The sequence below is a fragment of the Syzygium oleosum genome, unplaced genomic scaffold (assembly GCF_021117445.2).
Source record: "Syzygium oleosum isolate NSW1041296 unplaced genomic scaffold, Sole_v2.1 Sole_v2.04, whole genome shotgun sequence".
Lineage (NCBI taxonomy): Eukaryota > Viridiplantae > Streptophyta > Magnoliopsida > Myrtales > Myrtaceae > Syzygium > Syzygium oleosum.
The window spans coordinates 13,761,061-13,780,381 of record NW_026607488.1 but is presented as its reverse complement, the minus strand read 5'-3'; the positions used below and the strand labels follow the sequence as shown (position 1 = coordinate 13,780,381).

The following is a 19,321-nucleotide window of genomic DNA, read 5'->3' as shown; positions in this document are numbered from 1 at the left end:
AAAAGAGTTGTAAAAGAAACAAAGAAGAAACGGTACGAGGATTCAAAAATTCATCAAAGACCATTTCAAAATCAGGTGATAATTTACCTTACCAAAAAAAAAATCAGGTGATAAGAAACAAATGGCCAAGTCGTCGTAGTTGTTATAGGGTGAGAAGGGGAAAATAGATAAAACCTCTGAAGATTTGGTAGGAATCTGCATGAAAACCTTCTGATGAACCAAATACTGGGTCAAACATTTTCATCTATAAAGAGAGAGCATGTTGCCATGCAAGTCCTCACTCCTCCCTCAAGCAATACTAGTCTGTGCAAGGATTAGAACTCGCGATCAAGGCCCCAACTCCTGTTCACAACCACAATGAAGTTTCTTCCCATTAGCTTTCTCATCTTGGCTTTAGCAACTGTCGCTGCTTTAGCTTACGACCCGAGTCCTCTTCAGGACATATGCGTGGGAACCAATGATATGGAATCTGGAGGTTGGTTCCTCAATTCTTGCATTAGTCATGTATTTCATTTCTGGCTTATGATGTCGAAACTGAAACACCAATTTTTTTTCTTATGCAGTATTTGTGAATGGAAAGTTCTGCAAGGACCCAAAAGAAACCACGGCTGATGATTTCGTCTTTATGGGGTTCAGAACGCCTGGAAACACATCGAATCCGCTCGGATCAAAAGTCACACAGGCTTTTGTCGACCAATTCCAGGACTCAACACTCTTGGAATATCCATGGCTCGCATTGACTTCGCTCCCGGCGGCCTAAATCCTCCCCACACTCACCCTCGTGGCACCGAGGTTCTGGTCGTGGTGGAGGGTACGCTACTTGTTGGCTTTGTCACGTCCAACCAATTAAACAACACACTCTTCACCAAAGTCCTGTACAAGGGGGACGTGTTTGTGTTCCCTATTGGTCTCATTCACTTCCAGTTGAATATCGGAAACACGTATGCACTGGCCTTTTCCGGTCTTAGCAGCCAGAACCCAGGACTCATTGTCATTGCTAATAATGTTTTTGGAGCGAAGCCACCCATTTCTGCTGATGTTCTTACCAAGGCCTTCCAAGTGGACAAGAAGGTTGTTGACTACCTCCAGGCGCAGTTTTGGTACGACAACAACTAAATGAATCTGTCATAAGTTACACAAAATGATTGAATTATGAGACTTGTAAAATTAATCTTATTTCCATAAGTGGTTGCTCTAGACACACATAACTAGACTACATACCACATGTATGCCTTATTTCGAATAAAAGATTGTTACCTCTCTCGACTGATTTCAAATAAAATATTATTACCTCTCTCTCTCTCTCTCTCTCTCTCTCTCTCTCTCTCTCTCTCCCGAAGCGTGTACTTCAACGCGGGTTGTGCCGTAGGTGGTAGATGTTGAGCCTGAGGCGCGTACTGTAACGCGGGCGAGAGACATGGCTTGAGGCATGTACTGTAACGTGGGCCGAGGAGTGCTGGGAATATGGCCAACCTGAGGCGGTACCATTACGTGGGTTGTGCACTAGGAGAACGGATGTTGAGCCTGAGGCGGTACCATTACGCGGGCCCTGGAGTGTTGTGTATATGAGATGGTCGCAGTGAACCTGAGGCGGTACCATTACGCGGGTCACTGGTGAGTGAGGTGGAAAAGATGCGATGAAACGGGAACAAATGCATGAAATGTCATTAGAACATGCATATGAGTGGAATAGTGCTATTATAAGACTAATGTGCAGGTTGCGTATATTGAGAATCAGGTAAGTACGATTGTGTGGACGTTGTTTGTGTGTGGCTTGATTTGGTGTCTCGACTTGTCTGGAATACGTGGTAGCCTAGGTAAGGTTTAGGTTGTGTACTTATTGAGAAGTGTCTCATGGTTGTACCAACCAAACCATTTCAGAGCACCCGCCCAAGCTATGAACCTTCCGTCGCCGCCGCTACAGCATTTTGGGATTGTTATGCATACTAATCATGATGTGGTAGAGTTCCCGATCGAGATTGAGGCCGATTCGGAGTCGTCGGATGAGCACTGCTCGATGAGGATTCGGATGAGGATTCCGAAGAGAGTGAGTCGAGTGGACGCCAGAGAGGGCGTAGGGATTAGTTTCGGAGGCGAGGAAGAGTCCGGAAGTGTCCTATTTTGGTGTAGCGTTCCCAGGCTACTAATCTTTTGTGATATCGGTGGGTTGCAGTTTAGTAGTTCAATGTGCATATTTGCTTTGTGGTTTGTAAATGGCGATTGTGGCATAAGTTTTTACTGTAAATGGATATTGTACTTAAATTGAGGTATAGTATAAGATTTGGTGGTTTGGCAATTTATTCTCTTTAGTACCCCTGGTAAATCATTGTCTGGGTGGTCGTAGTTTCCGCCGCGATTAAACTCTGATGGATTTCTTTTGGGTCGGCGACGTTTCCTGGGACGTCGCACTATTTCGACCGAAGAGGGATGTCGCGTGCTCGATGGGGTTGGGGGGCGTGACAGTCCCAATCCACATCAGGATTGTCATCAAAATCAATGCTTGTTGCTGACTTGTTTCATAGTTCGACTTCTGCCTTTCTGTGAATACCGTTTCCGGAGCAATTCGGTGGGAGCTCTTATGATTCAAGTACTTCATTAGGAGTACGAAAGAGACGAAATGTATTTGCTACGGTTGCCTCTCATTGACAGTTGAGAATTGAAATGCCTGGCTGAAGGCCAATCTAAACCTGCTCTCAGAGTCAGCTGAATTTGTTCTCCTCAAGAATGACGATCACGTGGTATTTCTCAAACCATGGAGTCAGGTACTGCTCGATCTTAGTTTCAAAAAGAAATAATGGCCCCCTTAATCCTCAACTAAGTCATGACTTATAAGCTCTGGAAGCCACTAGAATATCATTAAATGCTTATAAACAAAGTCGACCTATGACTCTCTTTTCATTAGGATGCAGAGAAGTGGCAGCTTGGGACAAGAACAGTCTCTTATTACCTACAATCCGCGAACCATGCTCGGGAAAACAGAAAAAAAAGGCGCCAATGACATTAAATGGTCAAACCGCGGTAATGAGCTTATTGTTTATGCAGGAATGATTATTTTATCCATTTTGGGGCAATGAAAGAGTGCAATGCAACCAAGTAAATGTGAAGAACTTTGGTATTGGGTAACAAAGATGGGGACATCGATGACAAGAGTATTTTCGGGATGAAGATGGATATGGATATTGTAAGGACCCGGGGTCTACACTGTGTAATATTGTCCGCTTTGGGCCCACTGACCCTCACGGCTTTAAAACGCGTTACACAGAGTAGAGAACCCAAGCCTTATAAACTAGCCCAGGACTCCCCCCTAAGCGATGTGGGACAAGAGACATGCCCCCCCTTGCCATCCTAGAAGCCTGCCAGGAGCCGCTCCTTGTCCAGGCCCTCTGGCCCCGGCGACCACTCCCCGCCCTCGTCGGACCGGGTCATTACAGATATTGTTCTCCTTTTGCAATCTAGATAACCAGTTCAATCTTTTGGAGATATCCCATTGTCGCAAAAGAAATGGTCTTTACTTGATCAGGCTGCATTGATGATGCTAGACAGTTTTACCTTTTTCACAAGAAAAGTGAAGAAAAAACGGTACAAGGATGTAAAAGTTATCGAAGACCACTTCCATATCGGACGACGTGCCTTCTTCAAGCTGGAGGGAGAGGAAATCAAACGAATCACCAAGTTCTCGCAGTTGTTATGGAACGGTTCATCCTTGGACTTCAGAAGCGGGAAATAGATTCTACTTTGAAAACATGGTAATATGCAGGGTAACTTCCCCAATAAACTATATCTCCATATAATCGCACCTTTAATCATTAAGTAAGTCATGTCTTATAAAGAAAATGGAAGTAAAATCTTCTTTTCATTTGGCTGCTGACAAGTGGCAGCTTGGGAGAAGAACAGGATCTTATTTCCTACCACCCACAAACCTAGCTCGGGAAAAAGAAAATCTACTAAAATTATTATGATGCAAAATAAGAAAATTTGTATGAAATGATCAAATCATCCGCGTTGAGCTTATCATATCTAAAATACTGAGCTCATCAACTTTTGTGCGACAATAGAGTGCATTTCTAGATATTTTCAGTCTTTGTCAGATATTAAACCCTGCACAAGATATGCTCTTTACTTGGTAATCTTCTTGGAGTGGTAAAAGAGTTGTAAAAGAAACAAAGAAGAAATGGTACGAGGATTCAAAAATTCATCAAAGACCATTTCAATATCAGGTGATATGCATTCTTTAAGCTGGAGGAGAGGAAATGAAACAAATCGCCAAGTCGTCGGAGTTGTTATAGGGTGAGAAGGGGAAAATAGATAAAACCTCAGAAGACTTGGTAGTAATCTGCATGAAAACCTGCTGGCAAACTAAACACTGGGTCAAACATTTTCATCTATAAAGAGAGAGCATGTTGCCATGCAAGTCCTCACTCCTCCCTCAAGCAATACTAGTCTGTGCAAGGATTAGAACCTGCGATCAAGGCCCCAACTCCTGTTCACAACCACAATGAAGTTTCTTCCCATTAGCTTTCTCATATTGGCTTTAGCAACTGCCGCCGCTTTAGCTTACGACCCGAGTCCTCTTCAGGACATATGCGTGGCAACCAGTGATATGGAATCTGGAGGTTGGTTCCTCAATTCTTGCATTAGTCATGTATTTCATATCTGCCTTATGATGCCGAAACTGAGACGCCAATTTTTTTTCTTATGCAGTATTTGTGAATGGAAAGTTCTGCAAGGATCCCAAAGAAACCACAGCTGATGATTTCGTCTTTATGGGGTTCGAACTCCTGGAAACACATCGAATCCGCTCGGATCAAAAGTCACACAGGCTTTTGTCGACCAATTTCCAGGACTCAACACTCTTGGAATATCCATGGTTCGCATTGACTTCGCTCCTGGCGGCCTAAATCCTCCCCACACTCACCCTCGTGGCACCGAGGTTTTGGTAGTGGTGGAGGGTACGCTACTTGTTGGCTTTGTCACGTCCAATCAATTAAACAACACACTCTTCACCAAAGTCCTGTACAAGGGGGACGTGTTTGTGTTCCCTATTGGTCTCATTCACTTCCAGTTGAATATCGGAAACACGTATGCGCTAGCCTTTTCCGGTCTTAGCAGCCAGAACCCAGGAGTCATTACCATTGCTAATGCTGTCTTCGGAGCGAAGCCACCCATTTCTGCTGATGTTCTTACCAAGGCCTTCCAAGTGGACAAGAAGGTTGTTGACTATCTCCGGGCGCAATTTTGGTACGACAACAACTAAATGAATCTATCATAAGTTACACAAAATAATTGAATTATAAGAGTTACGAGATTAATCTTATTTCCATAAGTGGTTGTGTTAGACACATAACTAAACTACATACCACATGTATTATTGATTTCGAGTAAATCATTGTTACCTCTCTCTCGACTGGTATCCAATAAAAGATTGTTACCTCTCTCTCTCTCTCTCTCTCTCTCTCTCATGACACGATCAGGATAATTGGACTCATTCCTCAATTAAAATGTCTATAAATGGAAAATCAGAGTGCAATAACATTAAACTATGTACAATTCGGAACTGGGAAGGATGTTATCTAATAGTAAATATTGCTTCCCACATCAACGGAATTTGTACTCCAAAAAGGGTATCATGCAAAGAATGTCCAACCCTATTAAATAGTCTGATTTAAAACAGTCTTGTGATTGAGTACAGAGACTATTTAAAGAAATCATCAGGGCGATTGTTAATACATCCGGCCCTTAGGTGGCCAAAAATAAAAAAGAACCGCTTTGTTTCCATCATTATCTTGAAAGGAGAAGTTCACCACAATATGTCAATTTCCTTAGAGTATCAAATTCAAGTTTGATAAATTACTGCTGACGACATTTCTCATTTTTTTACCGACATACTAAATTCTGCAGATAACTTTACTTTTTCTTTAGTATGGCCAGAAGAAAAATCTTTCCTGCACTCATTTTCCATCTACAATCAAAATGTCGGGTTGAAACCTCATAATTTCGGCTGGATAATTATTTCCAGGATTGTCGTGGCCTACAATATCATTTATAAATGTGTATGCACGGACAAAGTCAAAACCTTGAATAAGATATGGACGGCATTGATCTCTTTATTGAAGCAATCACTATTACAATCTCAAATAGACCATCGATGGACATAAAGGGGAAATATAGAGACACAAATGCGTTACTTCCTATGCACTTATTTTGACAATTTCCAAAAGAACGAGAAAGCTAAGTTGCTTCTCAACCTTAGCTTGGAATGATCTAAGACTCTATATGACAATTGAACCGAAAACAAACTTAGACATATCATGAAGATGGACATGAGTCTGAACAAAATCGTCGTGCAATTCAATTTGGTCTAACCGTTTAATTTCAAATATGGGTCCGAAGTGGCCATTTGGTCTCAAACAAGAGATTAAGCTCCCCGGTTGGCAAGTACATATGCTTATTCCGGTAGCACGAGTAGGGGCATTTTTGTCCATAGTCATTTTTTTTTCTTTTTTTTTCCCATCTTTTCATTGTTCATCTTCTTGATTCTTGGAGGGAAGTTGCAGGTCTCAAGCTCACCTCCAAATCTGGCCATCTTACATGACCATGGGCATTCAAGCGTCGCCTTGGCCCACTTTTCAGATAGCCGTCCATGGCCACCGGCACTAAACGAGCCGTTGTCTCTCTCTTTACACTCAAAAGCATATATTTAACTTAATCCCAAAACTCTTCGATCTCTTTCTCAATAACTTGATTTAGCCCCCCCAAAGAGCCATGGGATAGCTCGACAAGAAAACCATGAATTGCTAGTCCGGCAACCGCAGGTAGCACGGTTCCGACAAGAAGAAGAAGTTTGAGCTGGCGGCACCGCCCTCAAACGTCGGGCCGAAAGCAGCAGAATCGAAAGGGCCGGAGGCTGCTATGAGGCCCAACCGTTACGCTGTTGACCAAGTGCAACCTTTGGCTATTGAAGTGATAGCGGAATAATGACTACCGGCTCATGGAGGAGTTCGTGATGAACGAAGATCAGCTCAAGCCATGGCCACGTGCAACGATGGCTCGTTTCGCAGCCGATGGCCATGGATAGCCCGGTCTGAAGAGCTTGCCAAGAAGACGCCTGAATGCGAGCCAACAGCCATGGAAGACTTGAAGGAGGAAGAAGAGAAAAAAAATGAAAAGAAAAAAAAATAAAAAAGAAATGTTATGAAGGAAGGCCGTGGGTGACTTCCAGGCAAGTGGAACACAATAACAGAGTAATGGCAGTGGAACATATATTAAGTTGTCCAACACGTCCAACATCTATAGAGCACGCAATCATATAATATATTTCCGAGACGACCTCCTCGCCTTCGAAGACTTTCACCAAATATTTCCTCAAACTTAGCCCTGTCACTACAAAAAAACAAGGATTTAGCCACGGAAATTTGCGACGAATTATTTTTCGTGGCTAATTGCAATGCAATTTGTGACGAATATATTTTCCGTCGCAAATTAGCCATGAAAAATAATTCGTCGCAAATTTCCGACGAATTTTGTGACGAAAAAAAATTCGTGGCTAATTTACGACGGAATATGCCACGGAAAAAAAATCGTCGCAAATTTGCGACGAAATTTACCACAAAAAAAAATTCGTGGAAAATTTGCGACGGATTTTGCCAAGAAAAAAATTCGTGGCTAATTTGCGACGGAATTTGCCACGAAAAAAAATTCGTGGCTAATTTGCGACGGAATTTGCCACGAAAAAACATTCGTCGCGAATTTGCGACGGAATTTGCCACGAAAAAAAATTCGTGGCTAATTTGCGACGAAATTGCCGACGAATGTTTTTCCGTTTCTAATTTGCGACGAAAAATAAATGTCGTCGCTAATTTGCGACGAAATTTACCACGAAAAAAAATTCGTGGTTATTTTGCGACGGAATTAGCGACGAATTGTTATTCGTCGCTAATTCTCCTCTACTTGTAGACCCAATTTCTCTCTCTCTGCTAATTCCTCTTATCCCTATTAGCTGTTCTCCCTTCCTCTCCCTATTCGCTGTTATCCCTTCCTCTCGATAAATCTCTCCGCACGCGCAAAAATCTATCTCGGTGAACCTTTTCTATCGGTAAGTGGTGTGATTAATTTGGGCAAAACTATTTTCAAATTTTTGTTATTTTATTGAGTTTTTTTTTTCTCTTTTTTTTTCTGACTTCGTCGCCGGTCCGGCAACCGGCAACCGGCGACCGGCGAGACTCGCCGGCCATGGGCGGGGCCGCTGGACCTCGCCCAGATCTAGGAAAGGCCGAGCGGCCTCGCCTTGGGGCCTGGCGCTAGACCTCGCCGCAAGGTCCAGCGGCGGCCATGGCCAGATCTGGACCTCGCGGCGAGGTCGAGCGGCAGCCATGGCCGCTCGACCTCGCCGCCCAGATCTAGGCGGCGAGGTCGAGCTTGGGCCTCGCCATGGCCGCCGCTCGACCTCGGCGCCCAGATCTGGGCGGCGAGGTCGAGCTTAGGCCTCACCATGGCCGCCGCTCGACCTCGCGGTGAGGTCGAGCGGCGGCCATGGTCGCTCGACCTTGGCGCCCGGATCCGGGCGGCGAGGTCGGCTGGCCTCGCCATGGCCGCCGCTCGATCTCGCCGCGAGGTCCGGCGGCGGCCATGGCCGCTCGACCTTGCCGCCCGGATCCGGGCGCCGAGGTCGGCGGCGGCCATGGCCGCTCTAGGCGCCGAGGTCGAGCTTGGGCCTCGCCATGGCCGCCGCTGGACCTCGCGGCGAGGTCGAGCGGCGGCCGCTGGACCTCGCCGCGAGGTCCAGATCTGGCCATGGCCGGCGAGGTCCAATTCGCCGGCCGGAGAAAAAAATGAAGGAAAAAAAATTTGGGAAAAAAATTCGAAAAAAAAATTATTAAAAAAAAATTGGGGAAAAAAATTATTATAAAAGAATAAAATCTGAAGTCAATTTTTTTTTGTAGGTACGTATTCGTTTGAAAGTCTCGCGGATGAAGTGAACGTTGCAATTCTCATCAAATTGAGCACTTTGTACTACAAAGATTTCAGTCAAATACTTGGGTAAGTCAATTGTTTTAATTTTTTCAATTTCAAAATAATTGTTTAGGCAAAAACAAAATTTTAATTTTTAGAATTTTATGGTTTTAATATCGAAAATTTGTTCGCATTAATATTTTACGAGATTTTGTTATTTTTATATAGACAATGCAAAGAGACAGGGCTTGGATGTATAATAAGAACTTACCTGGACGTCGAGGATTGACCGATGAGTTTCGTACTGGGTTGGAACTATTTTTGGACTTTGCTAGTAGTAAATATGAGTTGATGGATGAAAATAAGTTAAGGTATCCGTGTAGAAAGTGCAGTAATGGTAAATTTCATGTATGTGATACAGTTAGAGAACATCTTTGTAGATTTGGATTTACTTCGAACTACTATAATTGGACTTGTCATGGTGAACCATTTATATCTGATGAAGGATATCGAATAAGTGACCAATTTTCAGTTAGGGAAGAATGTAGCTATTATGACCAAATGAACCCATACCAGAGGATGGTGATTGATGCAGCTGGTCATAATTCAGATCCAAACCATGCAAGTACTAGTTTTACTCCAAGACTTGAACAATTTGAAGAGATAGGAGTAACAGGTTTTGATGAGAATGTGTGTAATGAAACGTTTCCATCTAATCAGTTCTGGGAAGTGTTGAAAGCAGCAGATGAACCTTTATGGGCAGGTTGTGACAATCACACTTCGTTATCAGTGACAGCAAGATTGTTAAATATCAAGGCAGAGCATAATGTGTCTGAGAATTGCTTTAACTCTTTTATTGAAGTAATGCGAGAAGCAATGCCTCGTGATAACATAATGCCAAGTGATTTTTACGATATGAAGAAGTTAGTGGATAACTTAGGTCTTCCAGTTGAAAGGATTGATGTATGTAGTAGGGGTTGTATGTTATATTGGAGAGATGATGAAAATGCAGAATCTTGCAAATTCTGTAGCCAACCTAGGTACAAGATTAACAGGAACAGGAGGCAAGGTCGTAATCAGAAGCGTAGACCATGCAAGCAAATGTTTTATCTGCCCTTAATCCCCAGATTACAAAGACTTTATGCGTCTCAAGCCACTGCTGAATACATGACTTGGCATGCAAATCATGAAACAGAAGAGGGTCTAATGTGTCATCCTTAAGATGCAGAGGCATGGAAACATTTTGATAGAACATACCCTGAATTTGCGATAGAGCCTCGAAATATTAGGTTAGGTCTCTGTGCTGATGGATTTGCCCCATTTGGAAAATCAGGGAAAAGTTATTCATGTTGGCCAGTTATCTTAACTCCGTACAATCTTCCACCCGGTATGTGCATGAAGACACCTTATATGTTTTTGACATTGATCGTGACCGAGCCGCAAAATCCGAAAAAGTTGATAGATGTTTATATGCAACCATTGATTGAAGAGTTACAACGGCTATGGAATGAAGGTGTCATTACGTATGATGTTTCTACTAATCAAACATTTGTAATGAAGGCTGCTCTTCTTTGGACGATAAATGACTTTCCAGCTTATGGAATGTTATCTGGATGGAGTACAGCTGGGATCTTAGGATGTCCGATATGTTTGGAGATATCGAAGTCATTCAGATTAAGACATGGTAAGAAGCCTTGCTATTTTGACTGTCACAGACAATTTTTGCCGATGAATCATACATTCAGAAGGAATAAAAAAGAGTTCATCAAGAATAGGATTGAAAGAACTCCTCCACCATTGAGGTTGACTGGTGATGAAATATGGGAGCGAGTGCAGGACTTTCCAACTATCGTTGAAAACCCTCATGGCACAACTATTGCGTACGGAAGTGCACATAAGTGGACTAAACGCAGTATATTTTGGGATCTACCATATTGGAAATCTCATCTTATTCATCATAATCTTGACGTTATGCACATTGAAAAGAATGTTTTCGACAATGTCATAAATACTGTGATGGATGTCACGGGAAAAACAAAAGACAACTTGAATGCAAGAAAAGATATGAGAGATATTTGTGATCGGCCAACATTAGATGTGGATGCAAGCGAGCGGGGACCAAAACCAAAAGCGGTTTATACATTGGATAAGGAGCGAGACGAGTCGTTTGTCAATGGTTGAAATCATGCGGTTTTCGATGGATATGCTTCGAACATCGGGAGATGTGTTGATTTGAACGAATGCAAGTTGACAGGATTAAAGAGTCATGATTGTCACATATTTATGGAAAGACTAATTCCAATAGCTTTGAAGGAACTTCTACCAAACTTTGTATGGGGCGCCATTACAGAGTTAAGTAATTTCCTCCATGATATTTGCTCAACAGTGTTAAAAGCATCACACATGGAGAAACTGGAGAGAGATATTCCAATTATTCTTTGCAATTTAGAAAGGATATTTCCTCCATCGTTTTTTGATTCAATGGAGCATCTCCTAGTTCACTTGCCTTATGAGGCTAAAGTTGCAGGTCCCGTCCAATTTCGATAGATGTATCCATTTGAGAGGTAAAATTTTTTTCAAAATAAAATTCAAAATACTTTATTATATATTATGTTCTGATAAACTTCTTTCTATTGCAACAAGATTCTTATATCATTTGAAGAAAAAAGTGAAGAATAAGGCATGTGTTGAAGCTTCAATTTGTAATGCATATATTGTGGAAGAAGTGACAACATTTGCATCATACTATTTTGAGCCGCACGTGCAGTGTAAAAGGCGGAGAGCAGGAAGAAATGATGAGGGTCCCATCGATCCCAATTGCAAATCATTCTCTATTTTCAATTATCTCGGTCGACCAAGCGGTGCATGTCAGTTTCGTTGCTTAACAAGCGAAGAACGGCAGGCAGCCCATACCTATATTTTACTGAACTGTCCAGAAGTGGAGCCATACTTCCAGTAAGTGTATATTTTTGCAAATATATGTATTGCGTGTCAAATATTTACTAATATTTAAATGTAAATTGTTAATAGGATTTTTCAAAATTCAATGTATGGGCTACCACCAAATGAGTTCGACCGTTTGTGCAATGAACAATTTGTAGCATGGTTCAAAACATATGTAAGTTGCCTATAGACCAAAATCAAGTTATTAATATTTTATACATCATTTAAATATATATTATTGACTTTGCGTGTGTAATCTTAGGTTCACAGTAATCATGATCAAGTTGAAGAGCAAGGATTACTATATTATCTGTCATGGGGTCCACAGTCAAGCATACGAAGTTGGCCAGCATATTTCATAAACGGGTACAATTTTCACACTCGAGAATATGGAATGGAAAAAGCCACAATGAATAGTGGTGTGTGTGTTCGGTCATCCAATTGTGGTAGTTCAAAAGATGATTTTTATGGCTTGTTGGATGAAATCATCGATATAGAGTACCCCGGACCATTAATGCGGGTTGTGTTATTTAAGTGCATGTGGTTCGACCCCGTCAAAGGAACGGAGGTACATACGAAGTTTAATTTGGTTGAAATAAATCACAAGAAAAGGTATAAGAAATATGAACCATTTGTGTTGGCACAACAAGCAATTCAAGTATATTATGCATCATATCCTAGTTTGAAATGTGACAAAACTGATTGGTGGGCTATATGTAAAACCAAAGCACGAAGAAAAATCGAGGAACACTGGAAGGATACAGCATATCAACAAGAGGAAGTTTATAATGCGGTTCAAACTGAGGAATATAACATTCCTACTCTACGAGATCCATGTGGAGCAATGATAGATGTAGATCTAACTGAAATTCGCGAATCAAATTTAGAAGGTGTTGCAGAATCTGATTTTCAAACAGAGGATGATGATGATGATGATGATGATGACGATGACGATGACGATGACGATGACGATGATGACGACGATGATGACGATGATGCTGAACAAGAAGATTAAGATCAAGATGAAGACGAAGGTGAAGACGAAGATTTAGATTTTTGAAACTTTTTACTAATTATGTCGTAATTATTATTATTATTATTATTATGACAAAGTTTATTGTTGTTGTCATATTTATTATTGTTGACACCTATTTTTAATATCCCCAAAAATTAATTACACAAAATTTAGGAATTAATTTTCTTTAATTCCTAAAATAAAAATATTTCAATTTAAATGCATTGCATATAGAAATTAGGCACATTTTGCATTAATAGAGTCTATTATAGAGTTTAAATAAAAAAAAAAAAAAAAATTTCGAGTCCGGCCGGGTCGGAGCTGGGCCGACCCAGCCCATTCTTTTTTTCTTTTTTTCTTTTTCTTTTTCTTTCGCGCGGGCCCGGCCCGCCTTCTTCTCTTTTTCTCCTTCTCCCCCCGCGGTTGGGCCCAGCCCGGCCCAGCTTCCTTTCCTTCTCTTCCCCCTGCGCCGGTCGCTCTCTTCGCCCCTGTTCTCCCCTGCTCGCGACGGAAGAGTGACGCACGGCGGCGCCGCTTCTCGCCGTCGTTGTCTGGCCAGAGGAGGGCCGGATGAGCACGCCGACGGGACTGGCATTAATGGCCAGTCCCGTCCTCCCCATTTCCCCTCTCCCTTATCCTCTCCTCCCTCTCGGTTCTCTGCACCTTCTCTGCACCGACCCCTCCTCTGCTCTGCACCGGCCTGCAATGGCCACGAAAGTCGTGGAGTGGCGTAGGCCGGTGCAGGCCGTCGTCACGCCGACGCAGAGAGGCAGAGAGACGCGTCGTCGCCGTCTATAAATAGCCAGAGAGAGAGAGAGAGCCCCGGTCAGCCATTTTTGAGAAAAATACAGAGGGAGCGTGAGAGCGTGAGCCGGGAGAGACAGGAAGCCTCCAGCAGCCACCGCGCCTCAGCCATCCATCCCCGTCGCCAAGCCGACGGCGGCGACAGAGAGAGAGAGAGAGTGGGTCGGCGATTTTCAGAGAAAAACAGAGTGAGAGAGAGAAACTGAGAGAGACCGAGAGAGATTAGAGAGTGAAACAGAGAAGAGAGAAGGAGCCGAGAGTCCGCCGGAGCTAAAGAAGAACCAGCAGCGGTCGTCGACGCCGCCATACCTGCCGGAAGCCGCCCAGACGCGCCGTCGACCGGTGAGCCCCCCTCGGCCGCGAAGCTCCCCTGTTTTCCCCTGATTTTTGGCTCGGTTTGGCCGGGACTCGCGCCGGCCGTTTCGCGCGAATCCCGGCCCATACCGTCGTCGGTCCCGACTCCTAGTCGCCGTCGGAGGTGAACCCAAGCCGCTGGAGTCGATCGGATCGCCGGAGGAGGTCGGAATCCCCCGTTTTTCCACGCGCCCGCCAGGCGTTCGACGAAATGTCTCAACCACGCCGGTTTTTGTTTCATCGCCGGCCGGCGAACGGTGGTCCGACGGCGGCTCGGGTGAGTGGCACGGCCACAGGGCGGTCCTAGTCGGGCGACTTAGGGCGGCGCGCTGGAGTCGGCCGGCGGACGGCCAATTTTGCCTCGCCGGCGCCCCTCCCCGCGGGTCTGTTTGTTCGGGTCGGATTCGACCCGAATCAACAGATCCAACCCGGGTCAACGCCCGGGTTGGATCCGTTGACTCGGGTCGGTTCCGACCACCCGGGTTCACAAGCCCGACCCGGGTCAACGCCCGGTCGGATCCGTTGACCTGGTCGGGTTCCCGACCGACCCGGATTGACAGCTTCCGACCGGTCAACGCCCGGGTCGGATCCGTTGACCAGGTCGGTTCCGACCGACCCGGGACTGGATTGACCGATCCGACCCGGTCAACGCCCGGGTCTGATCCGTTGACCGGGTCGGATCCGACCCGACCCGACCCGGTTAATATTATAATATTATTTTATTTTATTTAAAAAATTAAAAATTAAAAATTTTAAAAAAATTAAAATTATAATATTATAATATTATTTTAATATTATAATATTATTTTATTTTATTTAAAAAATTAAAAATTATTATTATTTTTTTTCCTTCTTTTGTATTATTATTATTATTATTTTTTCTTTTTCTTCCGAAAAAAAAAAAATTATTTAATTTTTTTTTTATATATGTTATATCTAAGTGTTTTAATTTATTGTATTATTATGCATGTTTTTTGTCTTGTTTGAATTAGACAAGCCTGAGGTTGCGCGGTAGTATTTTGCATGTTAGTTTTTATTATCGCTGTATTATTATGCATGTTTTTTAATACAATTGCATGAGCTGTTGTGTTTTGAATGTCATCTGACTTAGTTAAGGTTAGAACCTTAGGCTGCATGCATTGTTGTGTTCTTGACTGCTGATCGTTTCTGATTATGCACTCGCTTGATCACCTCACATGTTAGGAGAAAGGTCCTAAAATTAATCCAAATTGCCTGACAAATGTTTTCAGAAATGAACAGGGTAAAAAGGTACCGAAAGGGCATTAGTTATCCAACTAGTGTAACCAAGTCCCCGAACTCATTTAATCTCTAGTTCGTAGGAATAGGGTGATTCTCCCATCACCCTATTTGGGTTTCTAATCGACCCACCCCAAATCGATTAGTGGCGACTCCTTGATATAAACCACTTGCATGTTAAGAAACTTAAACCCTAAGTCGCGATATGGTATGGGCTTGGGAGAGCCCGAGTTAAGTCCCGAACCTAGACTTAGCACGTACCAGGCGAGCCCCCCTTTTTTGCATGTTCGATAAAAAAGAGGGCCCGGGAGTTCGGTCGCGACAGACTGGCGACTCCACTGGGGATCTGCATTTTTTAAAGTGGACTTAGGCCAAAATTTTTTATCTTGTTCAAAATAATTTTTGTTTGGCAGCAAGGACTCCAGGTATGATCCTGACATTACGATGTTATTTGTCTTGCAGGCTCGAATTGATTATTTATAATTTGTTGTGCATGCTTTAATGATTTAGCACTACACCGTTGCACACACAACCACGCTGCCGGACCTGGGCCGCGATAGGGCATGTTAGGATGGTGTTAAGAAAGATACGACCTCGAACGCGAGCCCGCGATGTAGAGGTTGCCTTTCTTTTTCCCGAAATTTATTTCTAAAAATCGTAAAGAAGTATCTTTAGCCGCTATTCGCGTGACTATAAGATATTCCTTTCGATTTGGCCGAGGTTAAAAGGACTTGACACCAACGCGAGACTACGACGGTCAGGCACCCTTTTAATTTCATTTTGCTGAACCAGTCTAAATAGAAATCGAACCTCACTCCTCATGCGTATGTCTCTGTGATTGCCATGGTTCCTGGTAAAGTAAGTTTTCTATTCATGCACTTTGCAATTTATTTATTTTTATATATCCCGGTCGGTCCATGATTAGTCTAGGTTAGTTGTGAATTTAATACCGTAATCGTTTTGGAAGAAATAGTTACTAAAACTTTTTTAGAATACTTACTTCCAATTCGTACCTTTATTTTTATAAACACATTACAAATCATTGTTTTCCCATACGATTTATTGTCGTTTTCAAAAAAAGGAAAAATTTGTGTATAAATAAAAAAAAAGGCACCCCAGTAACACTACCAGCGCTTCGGCCTGGTGGTACCCGGGAGTGAAGGTGGTCCGAGGCGACCGGGGTTCGAACCCCGGGGACGCCGTTTGTAAGGAATATATAAATAAAAACTTTTTTTTGCTTCTGATATTTTTTACAAATAAAAAAATGCGTGATAGACAGATGCAATACTAGGCTAAGTCATGGACTGATCATTTATGAGATTTTATACTCATTCGTTGCCATTTTTTTTCACAGGTAATTACGAATTATACCAACCCGCCAAGTAAAAATGGCTGAAAAAGATATGACAACTCGTGTGGCGGACATGGAGACCGAAATGAAGCAAGTCTTCGCCTTTCTTCAACAACTCTCAAAACAAGTGGAACATCTGTCAGTCCGCTTAGACCAACTCACCATGACTCCATTTCGCCATCCAAGACCAGGGGTGATGATTCAAATGGAGCCCTCCGGTCTCAACCAAAAGGGTAAAGATGTCATGGCTGACAATGTCCACGAGTCCCCTGATCCTAAGGAATTGAGCACCCTATGCCCAAAGTTCATGCAACATGAACAATACAAACCCAATATCCCTCCATCACAAAAGCGAAACAACCGGAGACAGTTCACTCCTCTCCCAGGACCTCCGTCTCAGATGCTGGCAATACTCCGGAAGAAAGGGCTGCTCTCCACTGAACCAAAGCGACCTAATCCTGAGAGCTTTTCAAACTACAATCCGTCTAAAAAATGTGATTATCACATGGGCGAGGTGGGACATTCAACTGATGGGTGCTATACTCTTAAGCGCCGAATTCAAAACCTGCTGGATACCAAGACTTTCTCATTCGAGACCAGTGAAGGGAATGGGTGCAAGCCCGCTTGAGTAGAACTCCTCTCATCCTTTTGCATGAATTCCTGGAAAAGGGGCTATCCTTGCATTTTGTTTTTTGTAGTCATTTCTGCTTCTGCTGGAAGAAATGTCTTTTTGAATTCACCCTCTTTTGAGGTTGTAAATCCGTGTATTGTAAATAAATAATGTTTTGAGGGCCTGAGGAAGTATCCCAAACCGGCCCGTTGATGATATCCAGCCATGTAAAGGAAAGTGTTCTGAGGCCCGGGCTTCCTCATGCTTCCTCGTTTCTAAGCTTTTGAAAATAAAACAAACGTTTTATCATTTTTCAAAAGGGCCAAAAAAGAACGATGGTGGAAAAGCGTGCATGCTCTTAGCCCTGTTTGTTTTTCTAACTCGCTCACTTCGTGTGTCAGAGCATACTCCTTTTTGATTTGTTATTACGAAGGGACATTTGAAAATGACACAAGCTGAAGAGCACATCAGCCCCTGGTAATGATCACGGACCAACTCATCTGATAGGAGCAGTCCAAGCGAAGATCATCCAACCTTCAAATGAAACATGGGGCAAATCTCATTACTACCAGTGGGTGATATTAGCCCCAGAAAGTCAAAGAGAATGCTAAGCATTCCTTGACTCCATGATGAGCGGAACATCATTTTGTACAAAAGTCGGGGGCAGATCAAGAAAAGATTACCCTTTTTGAAAGAAAAGGTATGTCTTATTCCTTAACAAATTTTGGAAATGACATTCCATCCCTTTTCTTTTGCAGATAATGAACTGGGGAACATGCTAGACTCTGACGTGCTAGCGAATCGGATAGAGCACCAATGTTGGGACCTCTCGAATGAAACATGACGAAGAAGTGCTTAATTGGAAGAGTAGACTAGGGGACATGCGATCTCCCAGTCCATCAAAAAGGGTGTATTTCGTTCCTAAAGTTCATCCACTTTAGCATAGAAATGACATATCTTTTCCTTTTACATAGGACAAAATTGAGTAAAGAACACTCATGGTACAAGCAGCTGGAAAGGACTTTGCATATGACAAAATGGCGTCAAGGCAGATCCTGACAACCACAGAAGTCTCGATGGTAGTCATGCCCATGTTCGTCAAAGACCTTTAAAGCAGAGATTAGCTTTGCTGCGAAGTTCCCCATGCAAGCAATTGCACATGCCTTGTGCAGTCAGGAATCGGAGCATTAACGAGAAACTCTTCAGCATGCTAGAATCGCATTGACACAGTATGCTCTGACAATAGAACCCCTAACTATAGAGGATTTCATTCGAGCTTCGAGACCAAGAGTATGGAGAAGCAGACTGAGACAAAGAAGGCTGAACAAAGTAAAGAGGAGAAAAGACTCTGCTAGCTTTGAAGGCAAAACGGAAGAAGGAAGGGAATTATCAACATCTGAGAAAACTCAAGGAGTTGTCAGTTTGATCTCAAATGAAGGGAATCACGAAGGGTAATGTTGTATCGTTCCCAATTCCTGTTCCCCAAAGAGCCATTCATTAACATGGTCTTTTTTATTATCTTACAGGTTTACCTCGTTGCTGCTGCAGCACAGGTAAGTATTTCTTTCCCTTAAAACTTTAAGAGTCGAAAGAATCAAAAGAAAGAGGAAATATGTTAAAGCAAATAAATGCTTAACCTTCCCCCAAGTGCATTGCATATCTTTTGGAAAGAATTTCGCATGGTAATTTTACCTGTTTAATTCACCAATTCCCTATGAAAATTTTGACAATTCGACGAATGGTGTCGAACTGCTCCGATGTATTGAACGAGGTATGTCAGGATGATGAGAGGCAATCCTTAGCCTATACACATTCTCAAGTACCAAATCCATGTAAGATGAGCGAAAAGGTTCCACTTCTACAAGGTAAAGGGGTTTCTCGCATAAGGTACGGTAGCCAAAATGACGAGAGGCAGTTCATTTCTCTGCCCCATACACTACCATTAATCCTTTGCTTGACCATTTGAGCCCATACACTTGGAGGTTCCTTTTAAATCACCCCTATCAAGAACCACCCCACATTGGGGCAGCTTGAGATA

At 43.0% G+C, this 19,321-nt stretch overlaps 1 protein-coding gene and 1 pseudogene across 1 annotated transcript; both read left to right on the top strand.

Moving 5' to 3' along the window:
• Positions 1-297: 297 nt before the first annotated feature.
• LOC130138092 (germin-like protein subfamily 1 member 7) lies at positions 298-1,116 on the top strand (annotated as a pseudogene).
• Positions 1,117-4,495: 3,379 nt separating this feature from the next.
• Positions 4,496-5,254, top strand: LOC130137896 (germin-like protein subfamily 1 member 7). Its single transcript, XM_056310415.1, has 2 exons — positions 4,496-4,613; positions 4,842-5,254. The coding sequence occupies exons 1-2, from the start codon at positions 4,496-4,498 to the stop codon at positions 5,252-5,254; spliced, it is 531 nt and encodes a 176-aa protein (XP_056166390.1).
• Positions 5,255-19,321: the final 14,067 nt, after the last annotated feature.

Coding starts and splice junctions, on each gene's coding strand:
- LOC130137896 (XM_056310415.1), top strand. CDS start 4,496: ATGAAGTTTCTTCCCATTAGCTTTCTCATATTGGCTTTAGCAACTGCC. Junction 4,614..4,841: donor CAGTGATATGGAATCTGGAG/GTTGGTTCCTCA, acceptor ACCAATTTCCAG/GACTCAACACTCTTGGAATA.